The sequence below is a fragment of the Balaenoptera acutorostrata genome, chromosome 9 (assembly GCF_949987535.1).
Source record: "Balaenoptera acutorostrata chromosome 9, mBalAcu1.1, whole genome shotgun sequence".
Lineage (NCBI taxonomy): Eukaryota > Metazoa > Chordata > Mammalia > Artiodactyla > Balaenopteridae > Balaenoptera > Balaenoptera acutorostrata.
In genome coordinates, this window is record NC_080072.1 from 13,949,046 (window position 1) to 13,966,517 (window position 17,472).

Consider the following 17,472-nt stretch of genomic DNA (forward strand, 5'->3'; position numbering starts at 1 on the left):
CTCCTTAATCCTGATTGCACAACATGCTTGTGTTGCCAAGTGTCTCAGGGGTTTTGGTGAAATTCCCAAATACTCAGTTTTAAAAATAGTTGTACAGTGACACTTTCAGGAGTTCTTTAATTGAACAGGTTGAGAATCACAGCAGGAGAGTCAAAACCATGTCCGACAACGTTCATTCTCTCAAGTATCCCTTTGGCACTAAAGAGTCTGAATATATTGTAGAAATAAAATGATGACATTAATTCTAAAATGACTCGTTAGATTGTTCATGACATTCTGCTCCTTTAACATGGACTTAGCTTGTAATTATTTCCCAAATGAATTATCCCCAGCTGTATCTGCATTTGCCTTTTGAGTGGTTTGTTTTGCTAGCCAAATATGAAGTTGATGCTGGCTTAGTCTTCTCACTTCGTCCAAATATTTAAAATGTGCTTGAATTTCTTTAGAAAATATTTTTGACCGTCCTCAGTAAACTGTAGCTTTGTTAACACAAAAATTCCCTTACTCTATTTTCAGATTGATGCCAGTCTATCTCAGCTACATGGTTTACTTTGTAGAATTTGAACCAAAAGAAAACTTGGAGTTTATTGAAACCAGTCTTAAACAAGTGACAAAATTAAAAAAAAAAACAAAAAAACCACAACTGACAAGGATGATACTTCATCACTGTCTTGGAAAATATACACTGCATTTTAACTTGTGTTAAAAATTATAACTCTAAATTTGTTCTTTATTCAAGACCTTGCAACCCAGGCATTCCTGGGAATGTTGCTTAGTATTGATATAGTCTCTTGTTTCTAAAGGTGGGATATGAGCCTCTTCCTCCAACAATAGGACGAAATATTTTTGGGCGGCAAGTTTGTCAGCTTCCAGGTCTCTTTTGTTATGGTAAGTGTCTTTGATTTATTTGGAATTGGAGGACATTGAAGGGTGTGATAGGAGTTACTGAAAAAATATATAGAAAGCATGTTTCCTTGAAATTTCTATGTAACCATTACTTTCAACTAGAATGTAAATCTCCGACTTGTGTTCTTAGCTCAGCACATTGCGAGCATCGATGGGAAGCGTGGGTTGTTCACAGGCTTAACTCCAAGACTGTGTTCAGGGGTCCTTGGAACTGTGGTCCATGGTAAAGTTTTACAGGTAAGAAGAAAATCAATCCATCTTCCCATAGATTTAGATAACCTTTTTTTTTTTTTGACATCTTTATTGGAGTATAATTGCTTTACAATGGTGGGTTAGTTTCTGCTTTATAATAAAGTGAATCAGCTATACATATACATATATCCCCATATCTCCTCCCTCTTGGGTCTCCCTTCCATCCTCCCTATCCCACCCCTCTAGGTGGTCACAAAGCACAGAGCTAGATAACCTTTTTTTTTTTAAATTTATTTATTTATTTTTGGCTGCATTGGGTCTTAGTTGCTGCACGTGGGCTTTTCTCTAGTTGCGGCGAGCGGGGGCTACTCTTCATTGTGGTGCGCGGGCTTCTCATTGCGGTGGCTTCTCTTGTTGTGGAGCATGGGCTCTAGGCGCACGGGCTTCAGTAGTCGTGGCTTGTGGGCTCTAGAGCGCAGGCTCAGTAGTTGTGGCGCATGGGCTTAGTTGCTCTATGGCATGTGGGACCTTCCCGGACCAGGGCTCGAACCCATGTCCCCTGCGTTGGCTAGCGGATTCTTAACCACAGCGCCACCAGTGAAGCCCTAGATAACCTTTTATGTACAGTTTGTTTTACCGATCAAGAGCAGTTTCAAAGATATACGTCTTTACATCCATGGCCCTTCTTCCTCTTGAAAAACATTTACTTGAAATACCCATTCTTAATTCTTCCCTGGGAAGCAAGGAGAATTTGTATAAAATGAAGTAATTGATTTTGATCTATGCAAGCTTCTTCCTCTGGACCAGTTGTTCTGAGCAAAAATTAAGTACACTCATTTGAGCCCCTGTGTAGCTCATTTTATTTCTTTGAAGGAGGAAGGAAGCTGGTTAAAACATACATTTCTTTCTCATGTTATTTTTCTCTTATTCCTAGTGTTACTCCTAGTAAATGTTTTCTGTTACAAACTTTTTTTTTTTTAAACTTAACAAGATAAACGTTAAAGTCAGGATAGTGTTTATTTGTGACTGTTTATTTCAGTAGTACTCAGTCCAGGGAATTCCCTGGCGGTGCAGTAGTTAGGATTCCACACTTCCACTGCAGAGGGCATGGGATCGATCCCTGGTCAGGGTACTGAGATCCCACACTCTGCAAGGCTCAGCCAAAAAAAACCACTGCCAATAGTACTTGGTACAATCCTCCATGTATTTTTTAAGGCTTTAATGTTGCCCCAATTCTACTTTTTTATCATTTGATTTGCAAATCATGGTTTTGTTAATCAGTTTCATGATCTGATTGGCTTAGGTTTTAAATTCTATTCAGACTTTGTTGAATTGAGTTGGAGAGGTTTTTCAGTTAGTTCCTCACATGGAAGCAGTTTTGTTATTCATTGTACTTACTCTTGTCATCATGTGTGTGGACTGAATGTTAGAAGCAGCATTTTGGGTGGCCCATGGGTCAGAGTGATGGAGTTTTAATGGGCCAATGTTTTTGGTGGATTGATTACTACTCTCTTTTCCAGCCACACTGTACTTTGGCTCAGTGAAAGCGTTCCTCTTACCTAAATGAGGTTTAAATTTTCATGTGGGAAAGTAGTTGTCATCTAGTTCAAAGAGGTTTATGTATAGACCAAGAGTGAAATTACTGCTTGAGATCAAGTTCCTTTATGTAAAGGAAAAGTAAGACAAACTTGAGGTAACCAAGTACCTGGAATATGTGTTTCACATGTAGCCAAATGAAATAGAACAGGGTATTGGTACTATACTTAGTATCAAAAGCAACTAATACAATCAAGAAGAAAGACCAATTCAGGTCTTTCTGAACAAGAAAGAGTTCTGTATATCTGAACAAGAATTAAATTGAAATCTCTTCAGAATAATGTAGAAGAGACAGGTTGAAAATTTTATTAACAGAGTGAAAACCAAAGTCTAGAAATGAGTGAGGATTTTTAAAAACTCCTGAAACTGTTAGAATTAATTCTGGCCAAAGACCTGGAATTTGACCAAAAACCATCATTTCGCTTAATCATGTTGTTTGTTCTCTTTCCTCTGATTTTATTTTTAAAATGTAATTCTTTTCGTAAAAGACAGTGTTCTCTATTTTTTAAATCTGGTTATGACTAGGAGGTCAATTGTCTGGTTCTTGTATTTCACCTAGCCCATCTTCTATTTCTGAAATATACCACAAATAATATTTCCTCTTTCAGTGCAGTCTGAGCTCTGGAAGTTTCATGTTCTCTTCTCCAAAAGAAGAAAGCATCTTCTTTTGTGGGCATGAGGTGGTTTCAGCTATTCAGACTTAGCACCAATTCTCTGTTCTTTGTACAGTGAAGAAAAGCATCTTGCCCTAATTTGGTATTGGACCTGCTTTTTCCGTGAAAAAACCCTGAGGCTTTTTCCATAGCCTTTGTCCTAAGCTATGTTTTGTGTTTTTTGGTTTTTTAAAATTTATTTATTTTATTTTTCTCTGCGTTGGGTCTTTGTTGCTGCACATGGGCTTTCTCTAGTTGCGGTGAGCAGGGGCTACTCTTCGTTGCGGTGCGCAAGCTTCTCATCGTGGTGGCTTCTCTTGTTGCAGAGCACCGGCTCTAGGTGCGCAGGCTTCAGTAGTTGTGGTGCGTGGGCTTCAGTAGTTGTGGCGCATGGGCTCAGTAGTTGTGGTGCATGGGCTCAATAGTTGTGGCTCGGGGGCTCTAGAGCACGGGCTCAGTAGTTGTGGTGCATGGGCTTAGTTGCTCCGCAGCATGTGGGATCTTCCTGGACTAGGGCTTGAACCTGTGTCCCCTGCATTGGCAGGCAGATTCTTAACCATTGCGCCGCCAGGGAAGCCCCTAAGCTACGTTTTTATCAATTTATTTTCTGTTATATGTGTGTGTTTAGTAAGTAATGTTCTTGGATTCGGATCGTGTGTTTTCATTGTCATTTCTCTCTAGGTATTTTTTGCTTTCCTCTTTGATTTTTTCAGTGATCTCTTGGTTACTTAGTAACATATTGTTTAGTCTCCATGTGTTTGTGTTTTTTACGTTTTTTTCCTCATAGCGTTGTGGTGAGAAAAGATGCTTGATATGATTTCAATTTTCTTAAGTTTACTGAGGCTTGATTTGTGACCCAAGATGTGATCTATCCTGGAGAATGTTCCACGCGCACTTGAGAAGAAAGTGTAATCTGCTGTTTTTGGATGGAATGTCCTATAAATATCAATTAAATCTATCTGGTCTATTGTGTCATTTAAAGCTTCTGTTTCCTTATTAATTTTCTATTTGGATGATCTGTCCATTGGTGTAAGTGAGGTGTTAAAGTCCCCCACTATTATTGTGTTAACTGTCAATTTCCTCTTTTATAGCTGTTAGCAGTTGCCTTATCTGTTGAGTTGCTCCTGTGTTGGGTGCATATATATTTATAATTGTTATATCTTCTTCTTGGATTGATCCCTTGATCATTATGCAGTTTCCTTCCTTGTCTCTTGTAACATTCTTTATTTTAAAGTCTATTTTATCTGATATGAGTATTGCTACTCCAGCTTTCTTTTGATTTCCATTTGTATGGAATATCTTTTTCCATCCCCTCACTTTCAGTCTGTATGTGTCCCTAGGTCTGAAGTGGGTCTCTTGTAGACAGCATATATATACAGGTCTTGTTTTTGTATCCATTCAGCCATTCTGTGTCTTTTGGTTGGAGCATTTAATCCATTTACATTTAAGGTAATTATCGATATGTATGTTCCTATTACCATTTTCTTAATTGTTTTGGGTTTGTTTTCGTAGGTCCTTTTCTTCTCTTGTGTTTCCCACTTAGAGAAGTTCCTTTAGCATTTGTTGTAGAGCTGGTTTGGTGGTGCTGAATTCTCTTAGCTTTTGCTTGTCTGTAAAGCTTTTGATTTCTCCATCGAATCTGAATGAGATCCTTGCCGGGTAGAGTAATCTTGGTTGTAGGTTCTTCCCTTTCATCACTTTAAATATGTCATGCCACTCCCTTCTGGTTTGTAGAGTTTCTGCTGAGAAATCAGCTGTTAACCTTATGGGAGTTCCTTTGTATGTTGTTTGTCATTTTTCCTCATTCTGTGAGGCCACCATCACCCTGATACCAAAAGCAGACAGAGATACTACAAAAAAAGAAAATTACAGACCAATATCACTGATGAATATAGATGCAAAAATCCTCAACAAAATACTAACAGACAGAATCCAACAACACATTAAAAGGATCATACACCATGAGCAAGTGGATTTATCCCAGGATGCAAGGATTCTTCAATATATGCAAATCAATGTGATACACCATATTAACAAACTGAAGAAGAAAAACCATATGATCATCTCAAAAGATACAGAAAAACCTTTTGACAAAATTCAACACCCATTTATGATAAAAATTCTCCAGAAAGTGGGCATACAGGGAACCTACCTCAACATAATAAAGGCCATATACAACAAACCCACAGCCAACATCATTCTCAATGGTGAAAAACTGAAAGCATTTCCTCTAAGATCAGGAACAAGGCAAGGATATGCGCTCTCACCACTGCTGTTCAACATAGATTTGGAAGTCCTAGGCACAGCAATCAGAGAAGAAAAAGAAATAAAAGGAATACAAATTGGAGAAGAAGAAGTAAAACTGTCACTGTTTGCAGATGACATGATACTATACATAGAGAATCCTAAGGATGCCACCAGAAAACTACTAGAGCTAATCAGTGAATTTGGTAAAGTTGCAGGATACAAAATTAATGCACAGAAATCTCTTGCATTCCTATACACTAATGATGAAAAATCTGAAAGAGAAATTAAGGAAACACTCCCATTTACCGTTGCAGCAAAAAGAATAAAATACCCAGGAATAAACCTACCTAGGGAGACAAAAGTCCTGTATGCAGAAAACTATAAGACACTGATGAAAGAAATTAAAGATGATACAAACAGATGGAGAGATGTTCTTGGATGTTCTTGGATTGGAAGAATCAATATTGTGAAAATGACTATGCTACCCAAAGCAATCTACAGTTTCAGTGCAATCCCTATCAAATTACCAATGGCATTTTTTACAGAACTAGAACAAAAAATCTTAAAATTTGTGTGGAGACACAAAAGACCCCGAATAGCCAAAGCAGTCTTGAGGGGGAAAAAATGGAGCTGGAGGAATCAGACTCCCTGACTTAAGACTATACTACAAAGCTACAGTAATGAAGACAATAAGGTATTGACACAAAAACAGAAATATAGATCAATAGAACAGGATAGAAAGCCCAGAGATAAACCCACACACTTATGGTCAACTAATCTATGACAAAGGAGGCAAGGATATACAATGGAAAAAAGACCATCTCTTCAATAGGTGATGCTGGGAAAACTGGACAGCTACATGTAAAAGAATGAAATTAGAATACTCCCTAACACCATACACAAAAATAAACTCAAAATGGATTAGGGACCTAAATGTAAGACAGGACACTATAAAACTCTTAGAGGAAAACATAGGAGGAACACTCTGACATAAATCACAGCAAGATCTTTTTTGATCCACCTCCTGGAGTAATGGAAATAAAAACAAATAAACAAATGGGACCTAATGAAACTTAAAATCTTTTGCAAAGCAAAGGAAACTACAAACAACGAAAAGACAACCCTCAGAATGGGAGAAAATATTTGCAAATGAAGCAATGTACAAAGGATTAATCTCCAAAATATATAAACAGCTCATGCAGCTCAATATTAAAAAAGCAACCCGGGCTTCCCTGGCGGCGCAGTGGTTAAGAATCTGCCTGCCAATGCAGGGGACACAGGTTCGAGCCCTGGTCTGGGAAGATCCCACATGCCACGGAGCAACTAGGCCCGTGAGCCACAATTACTGAGCCTGCGCGTCTGGAGCCTGTGCTCCACAACAAGAGAGGCAATGGTAATGAGAGGCCCGCGCACCGCGATGAAGAGTGGCCCCCACTTGCCGCAACTAGAGAAAGCCCTCGCACAGAAACAAAGACCCAACACAGTCATAAATAAATTAATTAATTAAATTAAAAAAAAAAAAGGCAACCCAATCCGAAAATGGCCAGAAGACCTAAACAGGCATTTCTCCAAAGAAGACATACAGATGGCCAAGAAGCACAGGAAAAACTGCTCAACATCACTAATTATTAGAGAAATGCAAATCAAAACTACAATGAGGTATCACCTCACACCGGTTAGAATGGGCATCATGAGAAAATCTACAAAGAACAAAGGCTGGAGAGGGTGTGGAGAAAAGGGAACCCTCTTGCACTGTTGGTGGGAATGTAAAGTGATACAGCCACTAGGGAGAACAGTATGGAGGTTCCTTAAAAAACTAAAAATAGAATTACCATATAACCCAGCAATCCCACTATTGGGCATATACCCAGAGAAAACCATAATTCAAAAAGACACATGCACCCCAATGTTCATTGCAGCACTATTTACAATAGCCAGGTCATGGAAGAAACCTAAATGCCCATCGATAGACGAATGGATAAAGAAGATGTAGTACATATATTACTCAGCCATAAAAAGGAATGAAATTGGGTCATTTGTAGAGACGTGGACGAATCTAGAAATTGTCATACAGAGTGAAGTAAGTCAGAAAGAGGAAAACAAATATCGTATATTAATGCATATATGTGGAACCTAGAAAAATGGTCCAGATGAACCAGTTTGCAGGCAGAATTTGAGACACAGATGTAGAGAACAAACATATGGACACCAAGGAGGGAAAGAGGCGGGGCCGGGGGGTGGTGGTGTGATGAATTGGGAGATTGGGATTGACATATATATATACTAATATGTATAAAATGGATAACTAATAAGAACCTGCTGTATAAAAATAAATAAATGAAATTCAAAAATTCAAATAAGTAAATAAAAATAATGTTCTTGGATTTTTGCTTTGTTTTGTTTTCCTTTTTCTTCTTTTTTTAAATTTATTTATTTATTTTTGACTGCGTTGGGTCTTCGTTGCTGCGCGGGCTTTCTCTAGCTGCGGTGAGCGGGGGCTACTTTTTGTTGTGGTGCGCGGGCCTCTCATCGTGGTGGCTTCTGTTGTTGCAGAGCACGGGCTCCAGGGTTCACGGGCCTCAGTAGTTGTGGCATGCGGGCTCAGCAGTTGTGGCTCGTGGACTCTAGAGCATGGGCTCAATAGTTGTGGCGCACGGGCTTAGTTGCTCCGCGGCATGTGGGATCTTCCCGGACCAGGGCTCAAACCCGTGTCCCCTGCATTGGCAGGCAGATTCTCAACCACTGCGCCACCAGGGAAGCCCCTCCTTTTTCTTCTTTTAGATAAGCACTCTTATGAGCTGATCAATCAGTATGTTAAACTTAGCAACAAGATCATCTTAGAGACACTTATTTCCAAGTGTTAATTAGAAATAGAAATTAATTGGAGATTTACAGCCAAAAAATTCAACTATTTTAATTTCTGCCAATCAATAGAGTTTTCATTTTATGTTCTGTTTCAATAACACTATGATAGCCCTAATCATCCTTTCCTTTTCTCTTCCTTTGTAGCATTACCAGGAGTGTGACAAGGCTGAGGTATGTTGGAGCCGATTTCTATGCCTGAGTCCATTTTCCCTGCAAGCTACTGTTGCTCTTTGGTCCTCTTTAGGAAAAGGGACAAGCAGTCAGCTTTCCTTTCATCGTAGAGAGTGTTGGTATACGGGGTGGCCACCAGTTTGAACAGTTCTATTTAAAACCATCAACATATCTATCTTCTTTCATTTTGATTTCCAGGAGTCAGGATCTGGATATGTACAGAAAGAAGTTTCATCTTCCTTTGATCGAGTTATCAAGGAGGTAAGACGATTATGATTTCTCTAAATCAGAGCACGCTGGCAGTTGTGGAATCAGGATCGTCAGGCCTGTATGTTCAGTGTCTGTTCCAAACAAAATTAAACTTTCAATTTGATATGGGCTTTACTGCATGTAGAACATAAAGAGAGAAAAAAACATTGCTTGCTGTTTGGAATTTCAAGGAAACATAATTTGCCCACTCATCTTTAAAATTAAAGAGGTACTGAAACCTCTTATAATAGAGTTGGAAATCTCTGGCCCAAAAGTATTAAAATAGTGGCCAGGGCCTTTGTGTGTTGGATATTATATATCCAGAAATGCTTTTACAACATTATTCTGACTTTAAGATGTCCTTATCGTCCATTTCCCACTCCTGTCTTCTACCATTGGAGTTTGTTGCATGCCTGACTTAATAATACTCTTTTATTTCTAGTCTTTACATTACATAATTGTCTATAGAGACGTCACAATTTTTCATTGAAAGCTGCCTTCTGAAGTATATATCACTGAACAAACATCACTATAGGTCAAGATGTCAGATGAGTCAACTTTGTTTTTTGTAAATTTTCATGAAGTGATTTTATTTAAAAGTAGAGATGCATATATTAATATGTGTTTTATATTTTCTTAACTTTATTTAGTTCATCGTAAGGCTCTTAGAACTACCATTAGAGTAGGGGTGAGAGATCTCTTGACTAAATGAAGATAATGTTTAAATGCAAAAACGAACGACGGACCTACTATATTTACAGCCTACCTCCAAGTATTGTGATTGAATTTTTTACTAACCTCTTTACTGAGTCCTGGGCAAGAAAGACAAACTAGGGTAAATATAGAGCTCTAAGATACTGCACAGTTACGGGGCTGTGGTCGAAAACAGATGAACGTCGTTGTGTTCTCCTTGAGACGCTGGTACAGATTAAATAGAGCCTGACATTTGTCTAGTGTAGATATCAGAGTATCAGAGTCTCTGAAATCACTCACAATGAGAGAGCAATTTAATAGTCTAAATACAGGCCTCATAATTGTTTATTTGTTTGTTTGTTTGAATTTATATTTGCATTTATTTATTTTTGGCTGCATTGGGTCTTCGTTGCTGCGCGCGGGCTTTCTCTAGTTGCAGCAAGTGGGGGCTACTCTTCATTGTGGTTCACAGGCTTCTCATTGCTGTGGCTTCTCTTGTTGTGGAGCATGGGCTCTAGGCACTCAGGCTTCAGTAGTTGTGGCATGTGGGCTCTGTAGTTGTGGCTCACAGGCTGTAGAGCGCAGGCTCAGTAGTTGTGGTGCACGGGTTTAGTTGCTCCACGGCATGTGGGATCTTCCCAGACCAGGGCTCAAACCCGTGTCCCCTGCATTGGCAGGTGGATTCTTAACCACTGTGCCACCAGGGAAGCCCCAAGCCTCATAGTTTTATTCCAGCTAGGTTACTGTTTGCTGGTGACTTTCCCTGTTTCTTTTTTTTTTTTTTTTTTTTTTTTGGCTGTGTTGGGTCTTCGTTTCTGTGCGAGGGCTTTCTCTAGTTGCGGCAAGCGGGGGCCACTCTTCATCGCGGTGCGCGGGCCTCTCATTATCGCGGCCTCTCTTGTTGGGGAGCACAGGCTCCAGACGCGCAGGCTCAGTCGTTGTGGCTCACGGGCCCAGTTGCTCCGCGGCATGTGGGATCTTCCCAGACCAGGGCTCGAACCCATGTCCCCTGCATTGGCAGGCGGATTCTCAACCACTGCGCCACCAGGGAAGCCCCCTGTTTCTTTTTTTTGTTTTGTTTTTGTTTTTTTGGCCGCACCCTGCAGCATGTGGGATCTTAGTTCCCGACCAGGGATCGAACCTGCACCCCATGCATTGGAAGCGTGGAGTCTTAACCACTGGACCTCCAGGGAAGTCCCTTTCCCTGTTTCTTTGCTTTTGTTTTTCTCATTTGTAAATTTGAGAAGATAACAGAAACCTGCTTTGCAGAGAAATTTTGAGAAGTAACTATAACAGTACTGAAATCCATGAGTGAAAGCTGTGCTAGAATGATAGTGTATTATATTGCATCCCATTCAGGCTACTCTTCCTGACTCCAGGAAGGGCAGGAGTGCTCTGTCACTCACTCTCTTATTCTACAGTGTCCACCCACATGACTTCTCTCAGGAATTTGAGTGTCATTTACTTAGATTTCACAAGTGTGTGTTGATTGTTTCTAGACAACTCGAGAGATGATGGCCCGTTCTGCTGCTACTCTCATCACACATCCCTTCCATGGTATGTTTGCAGTTGATAACTGAAATCTGATTTTTTATCTTTCTTTCTTTTTTTTTTTTACAAATTTATTTATTTATTTATGTACTTTTGGCTGTGTTGGGTCTTCGTTTCTGTGCGAGGGCTTTCTCTAGTTGTGGCGAGCGGGGGCCACTCTTCATTGCGGTGCGCGGGCCTCTCACTGTCGCGGCCTCTCTTGTTGCGGAGCACAGGCTCCAGACGCGCAGGCTCAGTAGTTGTGGCTCACGGGCCCAGTTGCTCCGCGGCATGTGGGATCTTCCCAGACCAGGGCTCGAACCCGTGTGCCCTGCATTGGCAGGCAGATTCTCAACCACTGCGCCACCAGGGAAGCCCTATCTTTCTTTTATATCACGATCTCTCCTGACTACTTAGATAGGTTGACATGGGAGTTCACTAAAGTGCCTTGCCTGTTTGTTTTTTGTTTGCCTATTTTGGCTTTTATCCAATTTATCCAGATAGCATAGTGTCTTTAGGTGGGAAAACCTTTTTTTTTTTTTCCCCAGGGCTATTAAAATTTATCTCAATGTAGCTTAAAAATCTTTTCTCTGTGTTCTATAGTGATCACTCTGAGATCTATGGTACAATTCATTGGCAGAGAATCCAAGTACTGGTAAGTGTTTCTGTTTTCAAGTATTCAGGGAGATCTGTTGAAGCCAAAGTATTAGAATAATAATACTTTACATTTTTATGATGCCTTAGAGCTTACAAAACAAATTCATATATCTTATGTCATTTGCTCTACACAAAAAAAAACAATAAAATAGAAGAAAAAGGCCCAGACAGGTTTAGGAGCCTACCCAGGATCTCAGAGTAAGTTGCAGGACCACTGAAGCCAGAATTCACCCTGACTGCATGTGACTACACCCTTAGGTATTAATATCTCCACTTCTATCTCTAAATTCAACTGTCTTTGCAGAGTGAGGGTGGTAGAAAAGGGAGCAGGGGTGGAGGTGTAAGTTTCACCTTGTCAAAAGTGGTAATTGAACATTTTTTTTTTGATAGCTCCAAAATAATCTTAATGTATTTCACGTTTCTTTCTTCTGAACCTAGTGGACTTTGTGACTCCATAGCAACTATCTATCGGGAAGAGGGCATCCTAGGATTTTTTGCGTGAGTAAATTACTGATTTGTGCGTGTGATTTTTGTGTGCGTAGAAAGCTTCAGTGAGAACGAGGACATGACTCCGTGTTTAAACCTCAGAGAAAATGTACTCTCTGGGTTTACTTCATGTTAAACTCCATTTAGGCCCATCTGACTTAAATTCTCTTGTAGAGATCCCAAACTTTTGTTCTGCACATCTAAAATGTTTGAAATGAGGGTGTTTTTTTTTTAACAAATAAATTCATTGAAGTTTCTACCCTTACAGTGAGTTGTCAATTACTATATAGTTGATGAAATGAGGAACATTCATTTCTGAAAAATGGAAAATTATCTAACATGTATCTTTCTTATCCTGAGAGAATACGTTTTTGCACTGTATTCATTCCCTTGAATTTACTTTGGAAGAACTTAGGCTACTACCCTTGTTCTGTTAACAACAAAAACCGCATTATTAACTAAATGATCCTTTTTAATTTTCAGAGTGTTTCCACATAGTTGATTTTATGTTTGAGTATCATAAATACTCTGGGAAGTAGGCAAGACAGCTATTATTATTCTCATTTTAGAGATTAAAAAAAAAACTGATGCTCTGGGAAGTTCATTTGCTGCCCGTCACATAGCTGATAAGTGGTAGAAGTGGCATTTAAACGCTGGTCTTCAGTCTGTGAGGTAATGTTTGTCCCACTCTTCCACACTGCCTCACCTCGGTTAACTAGGCCCTGGAAACATGTTTTTTGATGCTCTTCACCTGTATCTGTGTTTGGGCCATTCTCATTTTGTAATTTTTCTCATCTTTTGCCCTGCCAAATTTGAATATCAAGTAGTTTAGCAATAATCATATTTAAGTCTCTTCTCTGAAATAGGCACACTTTTTGCCTCCCTGCTTATAGTTATTAATAGTAAGGTGAGCCATTGGCCATATCTTAGAGGGGTATAGCTGACCTGCATTTTTTAAATGAGAATAAAAGTCATTAGAGATTAGCCTCAAGAACAGTTATATTAACTAGAATGAATTGGTTAGGTTCTCGTATTCAGTGTCTTTTCAGTTCTCTCGAATGTTTTGAAATTAATTCTTTGAGAAGTGTTTATATTGAGTGAATTATCTTTTTACTGATCACATTTCTTGGTGCTTATTTTTATTGTTTCTTCATGTAGGGGTCTTATTCCTCGCCTCCTAGGTGACATCATTTCTTTGTGGCTCTGTAACTCACTGGCCTACCTCGTCAATACTTATGCACTGGACAGTGGGGTAGGTTGTGCCCTTGATGAGATGTGCTGGTGCTGACTTCATTGTATCCACCTGGCAGCTAGGTTAGCTTTAAAGTAAGATGGCAGTTGGTTATGTGCCAGACTCGTCATTATATAGCTATATATTAATAGTCAAAATTTTAAAGGCTAATGGAATGACCTATACTGTTTACTATAGAGAGATGCACCTAGAAAGTCCCTAGGGTGTGGCAGAGTGAGCCTAAGAGTCTACCTTTCTCCATGTTGCAAGGAGATCACTTCTTTATTGATGCCTAATGTTAGAGGACACTGTGAAGCAGGATAGTTTTATAGTGTATGCAGGTGTTTCATCTAATCTGAAGTGTTAAGGGGACTCCTGTATTGGGCTTTCTAGAAACCTTAGCCTGGGGGCGGGGTGGGGGGTGAGAATCAGCCTTCCCTAAAAGCAGTGTTTCTCCAGCCTCAGCAGTTGTATACCTCTTTGAACACAGGCAGCCCCAAAGCATGGTGGGAACTAGGACACACCCAGGCCAGGGGTAGGACTAAAAATCCATGTGCTTGGTTTCTTGAGTACTGAGACTCATCTTCCCCACAGCATCTGGTACACAGCTAGGTGTATGCGGAGGGAGTGACTTGTCTCTCAGTATACCGTCAGTGTTGTTTCCAGGGATTGTCTCAATATTTCTAAGACATTGGAAAAGGTTACCAATCGCATTTCTGTTGTTTTTGAAATCCTGAGGCTATTATATTAGTTCCTACTCCATCCTAGTCTAATATGAACTTGTCTGTTAATGTTGAATCAGGTTGATCATTTTGATCACTGCCTTTTTATGCTTATAATGTTTTATGTTTTCATCCTCTAAATTAATTTTCAAGTTGTCAAAGAAACTAATAATGCAGAGATAGAATATATTGATATGGTTGGGGGCAATTAGCTGTTATATCAGCTTAATTTTCTTACTCGTTCTAATAAAGGCTTTCTTCCTGTTCTAGGTTTCCACCATGAATGAAATGAAGAGTTATTCCCAAGCTGTCACAGGAGTAAGTTTTTAAAAATCCTTTGAGCCTTTTAGGAGTAGGTTTGTTTGTTTAATATTTATTTATTTGGCTGTGCCGAGTCTTAGTTGTGGCACGTGGAATCTTCATTGTGGCATGCAGGATCTTTAGTTGCGGCATGTGGGATCTAGTTCCCTGACCAGGGATCGAACCCAGACCCCTTGTGTTGGGAGCGTGAAGTCTTAGCCACTGGACCACTAGGGAAGTCCCTTTTTAGGAGTAGTTTTCTTTTCCTCTCTTCCCTTCTCTTTTCTTTTCAATTTCTTTGTCGTCACTGCTTTAAAGCAACCAGCTGTCTCACAGGAGAGTCTCTCAAATTTATTAATATTTTTCAGAGGTAAGAATAACCCAGAGTCCCTGCATCACAGTAACAGTAATAACAAGCCTCCATAATTTGGTGCTGTTTAGCTTTCAGAGGGGGTAAGTGGGCATTTCTCATCACAGATCTGCCCCTGCTTCTCACTGTATCATGCTGAACCTGTATTGGAAAAGTCACCCTCTTGAATCATGTGGAGTCTTCCAGTAGTTGACTTTTGAAGTAGTTTCCATTGTCTTTGGAAGGATGTTCATGTTGTCTTGTTTTCTTCAGGGCTATTTTGAAATGCTTATTGTATTTAGTTGTATTTACTTTCAAATGATGAGGTTCAGTTTTATTTGAATGAGGGCTCAATCACAGAATAAGAGAAGCCTTCTGGTCTTTGGTTAAAAGGTTGCATGTAGTGGTATGGTAAGAGGAGGAAACATCTGCAGGCTCAAAAATGTGTAATTTAGTCTCTCCTGGGATACTGAGAAAGCAAAACCAATGTTGGAGTATTTGACCACAGTGGCACTAAGACTAAGGGAGAAGAATAAAGGAGACTAGGAATGAGTTAGTAACTTAGCTGTCTTTTTACTCTTTTACAGTTCTTTGCCAGTATGTTGACGTACCCCTTTGTGCTTGTCTCTAATCTTATGGCTGTCAACAACTGTGGGTAAGTGCCTTGCGTTTCTTGTCTTACTAGTTGGCTACCTGTATGCCTGACAGGTAGGGCAGTCCTGGTAGAAATTTGGGGAGGATAGTACAGTTGGTGCTGTTAATAGATTTCCTAATTTTTTTCTCTGTCTGCCCCATGTACCAGCAGTCCCATCAATTTATATTATAAGCAGCCACTTCATATCCTTTTTTGGAAGAGAGAAGGGCACAAATAATATTTCTCAAGCATTTATAAATAATGTGCACTTGCCAGTAGTCTAGGTTCTTTTCTGAAAAGGGTGGGAAAATTACCAAATTGCTCTACTTTCACTTTTTTTTTTTTTTTTTTAATATTTACTTGTTGATTGATTGGCTGCGTCAGGTCTTAGCTGCAGCATGCAGGATCTTTTGCTGCAGCACACAGGCTTAGTTGCCCCGCAGCATGTGGGATCTTAGTTCCCCGACCAGGAATTGAACCAGCGCCCCCCGCACTGCAAGACGGACTCTCAACCACTGGACCACCAGGGAAGTCCCCACATTTTTAAAAAAAAAAACTTTTTTATTTACTTTTGTCCATGAGGTGTGGCATGCAGGATCTTAGCTCCCTGACCAGGGATCGAACCCATGCCCCCTGCATTGGTAGCGCAGCAGAGTCTTAACTACTGGACCGCCAGGGAAGTCCCTCCTTTGTTTTAAGTCCTTATCCTCTCTTTCAAAAGTTACAAAAAGTATGTCAGGGATTGAATGACAACCTGTACCTGTTTTTCCTCAGGGCTTCATGGAGAAAGTGAGTTTTCAAGTAAGAAAAGTAGGAAATTTGGTTGAAAATGGAAAGTTTCTTGACCTTTCATGTACTGGCTGGGGAAGGGGGTGGGTGTGGTGGTGGACACCACTAATTTCCAGCTTCTAGGTGCCATCTGACTCTACCAGGTTGGACAGAAGTTTTGCCTCGTTTTTTTTTAATTAAAAAAAAATTTTTTTAGCCACGCTGCGTGGCTTGCAGGATCTCAGTTCCCCAACCAGGGATTAAACCTGCAACCCCTGCAGTGGAAGCGTGGATTCTTTTTTTTTTTTTTTTAATATTTATTGATTAACAAATATTTATTGAGTATATATGGTGTACTGCTATAAAGTGAATGGTGTTTTTTTTTTTAATTTATTTTATTTTCGGCTGTGTTGGGTCTTCGTTGCTGTGCGCGGGCTTTCTCTAGTTGTGGTGAGCGGGGGCTACTCTTCGTTGCGGTGCGCGGGCTTCTCTTGTTGCGGAGCATGGGCTCTAGACGCATGGGCTTCAGTAGTTACAGCACGCGGGCTCAGTAGTTGTGGCTCGCGGGCTCTAGAGTGCAGTCTCAGTAGTTGTGATGCATGGGCTTAGTTGCTCTGCAGCATGTGGGATCTTCCTGGTCCAGGGCTGGAACCTGTGACCCCTGCATTGGCAGGTGGATTCTTTTTTTTTTTTATTTATTTATTTATTTATTTATTTTTGGATGTGTTGGGTCTTAGTTTCTGTGCAAGGGCTTTCTCCAGTTGCGGAGAGCGGGGGCCACTCTTTATCGCGGTGCGCGGGCCTCTCACTGTCGCGGCCTCTCTTGTTGCGGAGAACAAGCTCCAGACGCGCAGGCTCAGTAGTTGTGGCTCACGGGCCTAGCCGCTCCGCGGCATGTGGGATCTTCCCGGACCGGGGCACAAACCCGTGTCCCCTGCATTGGCAGGCAGACTCTCAACCACTGCGCCACCAGGGAAGCCCGGCAGGTGGATTCTTAACCACTGCGCCACCAGGGAATCCCAGAAGCATGGATTCTTAACCAGTGGACCACCAGGGAAGTCCCAGAAGTTTTGCCTCTTGATTTATTTCAAAAGTCTGTTCCTCTGGAGTACCTGCCACAATATGCCATTATACATGTCATTGTTTTCAAACAAGATATCTAATTGATAGCTGTGTGGAGTTCTGAGCACAGTTACCATATTCTGTTTGTTTTGTGATTTGTG

At 40.4% G+C, this 17,472-nt stretch overlaps 1 protein-coding gene across 3 annotated transcripts in view; it reads left to right on the top strand.

The window, feature by feature from the left end:
- Positions 1-17,472, top strand: part of LOC103003876 (mitochondrial carrier homolog 2) — a 44,607-nt gene that overhangs the window by 1,707 nt on the left and 25,428 nt on the right. For all 3 annotated transcript variants that reach the window (XM_057552283.1, XM_007181231.2, XM_057552284.1), the window contains exons 2-11: positions 804-888; positions 1,037-1,143; positions 8,604-8,630; positions 8,829-8,891; positions 11,072-11,129; positions 11,706-11,757; positions 12,198-12,257; positions 13,404-13,497; positions 14,469-14,516; positions 15,435-15,502. In XM_057552283.1, the coding sequence (XP_057408266.1) occupies positions 804-888; positions 1,037-1,143; positions 8,604-8,630; positions 8,829-8,891; positions 11,072-11,129; positions 11,706-11,757; positions 12,198-12,257; positions 13,404-13,497; positions 14,469-14,516; positions 15,435-15,502 (662 nt within the window). The remainder of the gene's footprint in view (positions 1-803; positions 889-1,036; positions 1,144-8,603; positions 8,631-8,828; positions 8,892-11,071; positions 11,130-11,705; positions 11,758-12,197; positions 12,258-13,403; positions 13,498-14,468; positions 14,517-15,434; positions 15,503-17,472) is intronic.